We start from the raw sequence: 10454 nt of genomic DNA on the forward strand, positions 1-10454 counted from the left end.
TCTCTCTCTCTCTCTCTCTCTCTCTCTCATATTTGTAGCACCATATATTCAGTAACCTCACTGCTGTTCCTATGTTTGGTAAAAATATTCACAACACATGTTCTTTGCTTGATCTGCCTTGGTCAGTGCTGATAGTCACAGTAAAGCTGTGAATAACTGAAATAGTTTTACCGATGAGCATTTTTAACATTTATTGTATACATCTTTGAGCCATTTAGCCTTGTTTTCAGGTTAATAAGGTTAGTACATAGAGATGCAATCCAGTTATATTCAAAGCACAACGTTCTCCTGTCTTTAGTTTTGGACCTCTGAAGCGTATCATAATTTTGAAAAAGTTGTCTTCCCACAACTAGTGTGGTGGTGTCGGTGGCTTAGTAGTTAGGCTGCCGGACCCATAATTGTGAGATTGCAGGTTCGGGGGTTTGAACCTCTGCTCTGTCCGACATCGTGTCCTTGGGAAAGACACTTTACTCAAAATTCCTGTTTTGTCGCGGTCCTTTCAGATAGGGGCATCAAATCTATTTCACCTTTTTCTCGAATAGTGTCAGCAAGCATTCTCAATAATCATTGCCCTTTTCTTTTTCTTTTTTCTCTATATGTCATCCTAGGAAATTTCACATTTGAATGAAGGCAGTGTGGGGTCATTTGTGTTAAACATCTCTGACAATGGGAGGCTGGATGCTCTTGTTGTTTGGTTCGATCTGCATTTGTGTGAAGGAGTACAGATCTCAACTCACCCACAGAATAGAGGGTGTTGGGAGCAAGCTGTTTTTCCTGTCTCTACGGTCAGACTCTCAGAGGCACAGTCTACTGGAAGTAAGCATCTATATAAAAGGGTGTTTGTGTTTTGTTCTTACTTAATTATAATCAGTTTGTTTATACTAAAATAAAGTCGAAATTGTCCTAAACAGTCACCTATTGTCATTTAGAAAAGTGGTTGTCTTAGACAGGTGGACTTCTTGGAAAGAGTCATTATAACATTAACATTTTTAAAAAGCAAGGTGGCAGGTGGGAACTGGTCGTTTATGGAGGAGATTGTCTTGAACAGGGAGCTGTTAGAACAGGTTCAACTGTTTTAATTTTATCTTCTTTTAACTATTTTAACCCTGTCCTTATGTCGTATTTGACTATCGTATCCTTACGATGTGTGGAACTCTGTGCCACCACTTTCCGAAGAGGAAATTTGCTTGTTATAAATCCGATCCATACGTTTTGCATAGCAGTCTGTCAAAATGATTTTTTAACCAATACTGAAAGTTTCAAAGAGATATTCGTACTAGAAGTATTCTAAAATGTGAAGAATACAAACCCGGGGGTACAAAATGACCCTCAGGGCGTACGGATAGGGTTAAGTACACGAAAAGTAAATGTATTTTATGAGTAGATAATTGTAACAGCTAAAACAAAGAGACTGCAAGTTTGAACAAGTCTTCTCAGAAGTTCTCCTCCTTCAGATTTTTCCACTGTTGTTTTTGTGTGATCAAGTTTCCCAGCACAGTCTAACAATACAGTCGAACCTGCTCTGACGGCCACCTCTATAAGATGGCCACCTGTACAAACGGCCACTTTCCATTTCCCCCCTTGCGTTTTTTCTATATAATTTAACTGTGTAAAACGGGCACCTGTCCAACGCGGCCACGGCCACCTTATTTTAACACACAACCCCTATCACACTAAGCAATAACACCTGTCTTAGACGGCCACCTTAGTGACTCCAATACGTTTAGTCATAAATTGTGCATTGGCCCCTGGCGTTGTGGGCGGGCCGTCATAATTCAATCACCTCTCGTTGTTGTTAAGTAGTCCCTCCAACCGATCATGTTGAGTAGGCCCCTCCCACTGTTGACCAATAGCTACCAATTTTCAGCTGCTGGTGAGGTAAGTGTGTGATCCCTCATAACCCATAAGCCCCGCCCAGAACTCAAACACAAATCGTAAGTGAGATGAGTGGTCACTGTTTACCCAGTCTGTAACAAAGTAACAAAGGACGTCAACATGAACTTGTGGCAGAAGCGTCGCTCGTTCTCCTAGTGGTGGCGACCCATGTGTTTGTTTTAACATAGCACTCAGTTTTCCTCATCTAATACATTTCGTTTTATTGTCACCCTTGTGCAAAATCAGCAACAAAATAAAAATTACAAACAAAATACAAACCACCACCAACAACAACAAAAACAACAACAATGCGGCTACTTTCGATTGGGACCTCAGATGGGAATGGTTTGTTTTCTTCATCTTGATCAGTCCTGCCTTAGACGGCCACCTGTCTTATACGGCCACTTTTCTCCATGACAATGGGTGGCCGTCTTACACAGGTTTGACTGTATGTTGAAAGTTTTTTGTGTATTTTTTCATCAGAGTGAAATGCATTTTCTAGACAGCGGTGTTCAAATTCATTCCTACTGTTTTGCAGTCTCATATATTTTACCTACCAATAACTTTGCCATCATGTAAGTGGTGCTAATGAGTTCACTGATGTTGTAATGATGTTTCGTTATATAGATTGTTGAAGAATTCAGTGAAAAAACGGGAATGGTCACAAACTGGAAATTGTGAGGGTTTCAATTTTGAAAGCTTGTACACTCATATTGTAGTCTCCATTTGACTTGATTTATTGTTATCATTAGTTGAATGAGAAGTCAAACAATCATAAGCAGCCAAGACTTGAACAGAAATGCAGTTATGAGTCTTCGCCAAGCTCTTAAAATTGATACGCTCATGATTTCCAATTTGTGATTAAGCCCATTTTTTCATTTGACCCTTCCACTGTCAGGAGAACCTCCAAAGGATCTCAGTGTACATCCTGGGTGTCAGCTTGTTGTCCATCACCAAGTGAAGGGGAGCAAGCTCCACATGTGTGTCACAGACATAGCTGGTGACTTCCGCGACAGGGCGTGTGACCAGACCAACTGTGGCCCATCACTTGTAAGATCATAAATTTAATATAATATTATAGCTATAGTTTTTAACTATTTTTTGTGTATGGACAACCTGTAGATAATAATATGTTCAAAGTAATTTTGATGGGCATTAGGGCTAAAATTTGTTTTGATACTCGTACATCTTTCTTCCATTCATACTCCTAAGGGCTAAAATATGTTTTGACATTTCTACATCTTTCCTTTATTCATAGGCCTTTACACTTAAAGGCCTGCTTTTAGAACAAATTTAGTGGTTGTTGCATGTTTATTGGCCTCAACAATTTCACCCAAGTTTCTACTTGATTTTCTTAATTTTTAGCGTCAAGACTTCCCAGTTCATGCCTATCAATGTAAATTAATTTTTGAGCTTTAATTAGCCTCAAAGTCATTCAAGACAAGCTATGGTAAGAAGTATGAAGTCGAACTTGCTCTAATATCTAACTGACCAAGACAATTACTTGTACACTCGACCACTTCCCTCTAAGTCCCTTATGTTTTTTCTTCATTAATATGACACTGTCCAAGATATCCACCACTGAAGTCTTAGACATCCTGCTTTCTCCTCGACAATGAGTTGCTGTCTTGAACAATTTTTAGCCTGCTGTATTTGGATCCCAAGGCCTCTTGTGCCTGATCTAATTGGCTTACTTACGTACTGAGCTACCTGGTCTACCTCGTGTGTGCAATTCAGTACGGAGTTGGAAAGTTTGGACATCAAATTTTTGGTTACCTCCCTTGTTGTCAACTTTGTCTTTGGTTAAAAAATCACTTACCGTGGCTAAGACTGTCAAAGTCTTGGGTCCCTGTGAAGTACATTATACCAAGGTTTTATTGTACTGTGTTCTTTTTATTTGATATAATCTTTCCAAAGTAGAGATGTATACTCACAAACCTGGTTGGAACTCATTTGAATATTCCTATCTACTTTCTTCAATCCAGGAATCTCTTATTACTTTTTCTTTTTATCTCAGTTTTACAGAGAGGAATCAGACTGGTGCCAGCAAGGAGTGTTCTGTCTGTTAGTCCCTGAGATTGCTCTCCTGAATGACTACAAGTTACAATCCGTCCTGCGTGAAACTATGAATCGTGAAGTGCGAGCAAATCTCTCTCTTTCAGCTGTAGACTTTATTCATCTCAACAATGGCTTCTCCACTCTATGCCTTCAGGTACTCTTTGAGGTTTTCTAATATTTAATATGTATTCAATCTCAACTAAAGTCTGCTTCAACCATTTAAAAAAATCTTTTCCTACTTCACAAAAAGACCAACTATCCTGTATGGGATATTTCTGAATTGCAAATTAGTCACGTGATAAAATCAAGGGCTCATCAATTTTTAGGCGTGTTGAGTTATTGGTATAATCCTAAAGTCTGTTTATTTGAATTGCTGTTGATTTTAAAATTACCCATATCTTGAATCGAAGTCAAATTTGCAACTGAAAGAGGTGGCAGTCATCTGGTCTCACGTGTAAAATTACTGAGAAAAGTGAGATGTAAAATTAGTGTGAAAAGTGCCACCAAAGTTTGGTAATTAAAGTTTGAGTGCACTTGGAAAGTGCAAAGCTACATATTTTGTGCCTTTGATCAATGTTTTTAAAATTAATCCTAATAGAAATGTGTTTTTAAATGGATAGAAAAGGTGTTGAGCCCAAAATAAAAATGTCAATAAAAATTGCCCAAAGGATGGACAAATTTTATGTTGATTTCTTCAATGTCATTATTTTTATGAGTGCTTAAGTACACCACATTGCTACACAAAAGTTTAAGGGGTATCAAAATAAAAGGTTTAAAATTCCTCTTTTCCATTCCTTGTATGAGAATAATTATTACCTTGGTGAGCTCATTTGGAAAAAGATCTATAGAGATTGTGATGCGCAGTCCAAAAAAAAAAAAAACCCACTGAAGGAAGACCTACTATGTGCAGATTAAAATAAAGCTTTGTGGTTATCAAGGATAAATGCTTGGGTTCATTAAGATTGTGTTCATTATGATTAATTTTGTTACTGTACAAATGATACCACTTTCCAAGTTTCAATTATTTATAAGATGTAAATGTTAATGTACACAGGTAAGTGTACAAGCAAGTGATAATTTTTATTTTCTTCAGTCCGCCTTGGATAAATTGTCTTTCAGTCCTGTTCTTTTGTGTTCAGCTCTCAACATTACCAATTTTTTTGTCTGATAGGACATGGGTTCATGCTTAGGTGTGACAAACAAAGACATCAAATGTACCAGAATTACTAAAGTCTCCTATTGTTTTTTAAATTTTTTCTTCTAGGCTTTGCGAGAAGGCTGCCGTCAAGCTGTCACTCATGCAAGCTCACCGTCTGTGCAGCAGGAACTTCTCTCTCAAATTGCCACCATCAACAACATAGACTCATCGCGACTCATTATGATAGATAGCCCTTACGACTTGATGAACAGCGAGACTTTTAGGCAGTGTTCTCCTTCATCAGGTCACATGGTGCTCACAAGTGCACAACTGGAGGATAGTGCACAGGGAACAACATCATCCCTCGATGATAGCTGTGCTGCCTTGCCTGCTGTGATAGTTGCTTGTGACTTGATGGACTTTGAGGGTCGACTTATTGAAGGACTGTCAGAACAATTTGCTGCTTTACGGTAATGTTCATTGAGGAATTGTTGGAAAAGTTAGCCTGTTTTACGATAATTCATTATACAACTTTACAATACATGTGTATGATAGTGATGAACTTGTCTGTGACATGAGGTAAAATAGGGCTTCTAAATAGTTTTATTCTTTTACTGCTTTTCAAGGCTGTATTGTTGGCACAAATTCTTTAGATCTTACTTAAGTATAAGACAACGTTTGTGCTATAAATGGTTCCAACATGGACTTAAAAGAAGGGAATAACATGTAATTTATGATGGAAAAAAGCCTAAAGTCCTAAAAATTCTGTGCACTATGGATTGATTTTTCTTTCAATGAACTAACACTGAGGTTTCTAAGGGAAATTTTAAAGAAATGTTAATTATACATTAATTTAGCCAAAAAAAATAATGAGAAAACTCTTAAAGCAGTAAACAGGTGTAACTGAAGATGTAAACTTTAGGGCTAATTGAAGCCTCTGTTTAATTTTGCTTTCAAAAGTTAATTAATATTTGCTCCTAGAAATTGTACAGTTCAAATGTTCAAAGCTGATAAAATATTATTGTAAAAAATTAATCTTTTCTGATATAATGTTTACCTAAATCAGTGCTTGCCAACCAAGACGTTATTGTCCACCTTAGGGCAATTTGGTAATTTTAATAGATGGTGGGGATCACACAAGTAGTGACAAATGTTATTTGAAAATGCCTGTGCCTGAATACATATGTCCTAAAAATTTTTTATTACTTCCCCACAGGGAATGCTTGCACAGCTACTCACAGATCATTCCTGTTCCTGCACATGTGGAAGTCTATGGGGTTCTTGTGGAGTCAGAGGAACTACTCGGTCTCAGTAGTGTTCAGGGCCATGAAAATACTCTTGGTCTACATATTGGAGAGTATTTGAATAGATTCTCTGTGAGTAGCCGACTTAAAATATTTAAAAATTCATCTGATATGAAAAGTTCCTTTTGCTTTATTTTTTTTTTGCTTGGTTGTTCTTTTTCTGCTTGACTTGAGTGCAAAAATAATTGGTATTGTTGACTAATCTGTATCTTAGGTTTTCTTTTAGTCAGTCTGTGTGTCTTTTCTTTATATGAGAATGGAAACAATCTTTGATTATAATCTTATGATATTTGTAAATGAGCAGAGCAGAACTTTCGTATACCTCCATTATTGTCATTGATACAGCTTGGACATCTCATTATCTAATGGAATCAATAGAGGTCGAAGATACCTGTGCCATTTTAACAACAAGCGCCTCATTAGTTATGAGTTATCTAAAACATTGTCCTTGCCTTTTTGCCCCCAGACAAAGAATCACCAAGGCATTACACTGAACGAGCTATCTCATGTGAAGCTTACGGAGTCGTTCAAAATGTTTTCCATTGATATCAGTCAACTATTGGGAGTGCCATCAAAATCAGCTGGAGTCCCTACTCCTCTCAGTGCTGATGATGTGGATCCAACAGAGAAAGTGTCTCAAAAAGAAAAAATTAATTCAGAGGAAAATATGAGTGGAACAGAACTTCCGCTGGAAGACAGAGCAATAAAACCTATTGAGAAGAAGATGGCGTCTAATTTGTCCGACAGAAACTCTAACTGTGTGATACCCAGTGATGTTGTTTGTTCCAGTATTAGCAGCGTTAACCTTAGTTCCCTAAACATGATGTCTTCCAACCCTGCAAGCATTAGTTCTGACTTTTGTGAGCCCTCTGGTGAAGGTTCTGATGTTGTCCCTTGTGATGTAGATGGTTGTGTTCCTCCTGAAATAGCAGATGACTCACCGCAGGAAAATAAATCAAGAGACACAGTTCTTCAAAATGTTGGCAGTTGTTCTTGTCTACCTCAATCAGTTCACCAAGTCTTCCCCTCTAGTCAACCTCAGGGGTTGGATGCTTCGTTAACTCCTTCAACAAATAGTCATCTTACAACAACAGAAGGCTCAAAAGCCACCAGTCTTGGAAAAGAATCCGTTCACTGCTCCGTCCTGCTTCCGGACTCACAACAATTATGTGCTTCTTCCTGCTCAGAGAAAGTACTTGAAGCTTCTAGTAATGATATTAATTATGATGAGGAACCTCACCAGAAGAAGAGAAGAGAAAGTGAAGAGGGCGTCTCACTCAGCAGTTCTCAGGTTGTGGAGGAATGTGTCCTGAGTGAGGAAGACAGCAATTCTGAGGATCCCTTGGACCAGAGCATTCAAATAAAGGTATCTTATTTGATAGATAATATATATCGTATTGATCTCCACAAATAAAAATCTGCTGTGGCATGTATACATCAAAACACTCTCATGCCAAAGCATACACTCATCAAAACACACTCACACACACGCACACGCACACACACACACACACACAAACACACACACTCACTTGAGTAATCATTGGATGGACATTTGAAGTCTTGTTATTCTCGAACCCTTGACAATAGCTCATATTGATAATGGTATGAATAAATCTTTATATCTCTTGGTTCTTGCATTTGAAAAAAGGAAAACATTTTCTTCTTACAAATGCCTGTAGTTTTTAAAGACTTGGTTGTAGAGCTTGCACAAAATAGATATTTACATTTGCTGCTTTTAAAAAAAACTTTTACTCTGTCAGATTATATTGTAACAGTGCCTGTGGTGTAGCGCTTTTTCATCACAGACAGGAGAAGTGAGTTCACTTCTCATGAGGGAAATATTTCCATCTTTTTTGTAAGGGACATTGTATACCTCTCTGCCCAGGTTGGCCCTGACAGGCTAAATTAAAGCTGCCTGCTTCCTGAGTAATCTCAACAGTATTGATCAGGGCGGGCGTAAAACTTGCACAATTACGTTCAATAATAATACTGTAACATGTGTGTACACTTTGGCTCCAAAATTGGCTCATTTGGTTGGGGGTTGGGGGGCGGTGCTCATCATGAGAGAAATTAAGTACTAGTTTGGCATCAAATGTGTCACAGTGCAGTGGAATCAGGCGCTCATCAATTTTTGGGCAAATGGAGTTGTTGATGTCACCTTAAAGATTGTTCATTTGCCCTGCTTTCTATGAAAAAATATTCATTTATCTTGAATAGAAGTCGAGATATTTGCGATGGAAGGTGGGGCCGCCTGGTTTCAGAAGTAAAATAAGCTAGAAAATGGCCGCCGAAGTTTGGTAACTTTAAAAGCTTAAGAGTCCTTGAAAACTGAAGATTACATATTTTGTGCCATTAAACAAGGTTTTTCATGTAAATGAAAATGTGTTTTCCTATGAACATAAAAAGTGTTTAGACAACAACAAAAATTTCGATAAAAATTGCCAAACTGGTGGAAAAATGCTTTTTTCTTTGATTCCCTTATTTTGACGAGCATCTGATTTCACCAAAATGCCTCTCAAATATAGTGTCTTACCTTTAAGAACTGTTAGTTGTTGCAATGAGATTGATTTAATCTGTGAGACAATCTTGTTCAATGGAAAGTCTTATTTGGCTTTACTTTCCCTTTAATGAGCCCAATCCTGGCTGTGGCTGATGTCATTATGCGTACAGTACAGGCGGTATACTTTTGGACCTCATTGTTTTGAAAAAGGGCTTGTATTATAGACAAGTATCTACATATCGCACACTGCATTGAATTATTTTTATTTTACTAATGTTTTATACTGTCTGTTTTTCTCTCAGGTTCCTGTGATTGCTTCTGGCAAGATCTCGGCTCTGGTGTACTGGTTTGTCTTACAGTTTCCCTTTACTCAAGCAGTTGATTCTGTGAGACAAGGGAGGAAAGCAACTAAGTCTCCCAATATTTCTGTTCGAAAAACACCAATGTTGCAAAATGATGCATCAGTGGTTGAAGATGCTGAAAGTTCTATTTCTGTAAAACTCCAAAGTAATGAAAAACCTTTGAGGCATAGTTCCCATTGTGTCATGGGGGGTCATACAGGTGCAGAAGAACTTTCTGAAACTGAGGTTATGGTGAAAGGAGGAGGTTCAACATTCACTGAGAAGCTTTCTGACAAAGAAAAGCTTTCTGCTCAACTGGCAGGTCTATCTGACAAAAAAGAAATATGTACTGAAGGACTACCTCATTCAACAGGACTTTCAGACTCGGGAGAGAGTGGTGTTTTTTCTCTAGAAGACTGCACGTCTTCCAGAAATTCACGTAAGACATCCATCGAAAAGTTTACTGACCAAGAAAGACATGTTGCTAGTGCAGTGGATTCACCTATGAAAGAATCTGATCCCCTGCAAGTCCATTCGGTCAGCACACTGGACTCAGACCATCACTGGCAGCAGGCAGCTGTAGTGGCAACTCCCTCAGAGGAGCTGAGAGTGTGTCGGAGTGAGAATCTGACCCTCCATTGCCGTCTAAGTCAGTCTGCTATCAGTTTTTCCGTTCACTCATGACAATCAGAATCATCTCAATTCAACAACTTTTCCCTTTTGTCATGGTACGTGAGTTGTTTCTCCCACAAATTTCTCCATTCTATTGTTTTGTGATGCTGGTCTCCCAGAATTATCTCATTCAACATTTTTTTCATTTTTTCATGAAGCTTGCCCACCCATACCATCTTTCTGACAAGGAAAGGATATCTGCTCAACTGGCAGGTCTACTGTCTGACAAAAAAGAAGTACGCACTGAAGGACTACCTCATTCTACAGGACTTTCAGACTTAGGAGAAAGTGGTATTTTTTCTCAAGGTTTTCAATTCTACCGTGGTACTTATCCCCTGTCTTGCAACAGTTTTTCTACTCTGTCATAACTTTGATCTTTGATACTGTGTTGGTCATCAGATTTCTCCTTTCTCTCTTGAAACAGTCCCTTTTTTGTTTTCAGCAATGATCTTTTCAGTTTTGATATGACAACCATGCAATATAACAAATTCATAACCAAATTACATGACAGTCAAATTTGTCAGGGATTGGCCAATGCGTCTGACACATCCATAATTCAAAAA

General features: G+C 38.2%; 1 protein-coding gene across 1 annotated transcript in view; it reads left to right on the forward strand.

The window, feature by feature from the left end:
- The window catches only part of LOC101852440 (protein arginine N-methyltransferase 9), an 18328-nt gene extending 7874 nt beyond the window's left edge, over positions 1 to 10454 (forward strand). The window contains exons 7-13 of the mRNA XM_013089237.2: positions 609 to 816; positions 2774 to 2925; positions 3893 to 4087; positions 5198 to 5541; positions 6288 to 6447; positions 6842 to 7741; positions 9181 to 10454. Coding sequence (XP_012944691.1) covers positions 609 to 816; positions 2774 to 2925; positions 3893 to 4087; positions 5198 to 5541; positions 6288 to 6447; positions 6842 to 7741; positions 9181 to 9903 — 2682 coding nt within the window. The 3' untranslated portion in view covers positions 9904 to 10454. The remainder of the gene's footprint in view (positions 1 to 608; positions 817 to 2773; positions 2926 to 3892; positions 4088 to 5197; positions 5542 to 6287; positions 6448 to 6841; positions 7742 to 9180) is intronic.

This window comes from Aplysia californica, unplaced genomic scaffold (genome assembly GCF_000002075.1).
Source record: "Aplysia californica isolate F4 #8 unplaced genomic scaffold, AplCal3.0 scaffold00905, whole genome shotgun sequence".
NCBI lineage: Eukaryota > Metazoa > Mollusca > Gastropoda > Aplysiida > Aplysiidae > Aplysia > Aplysia californica.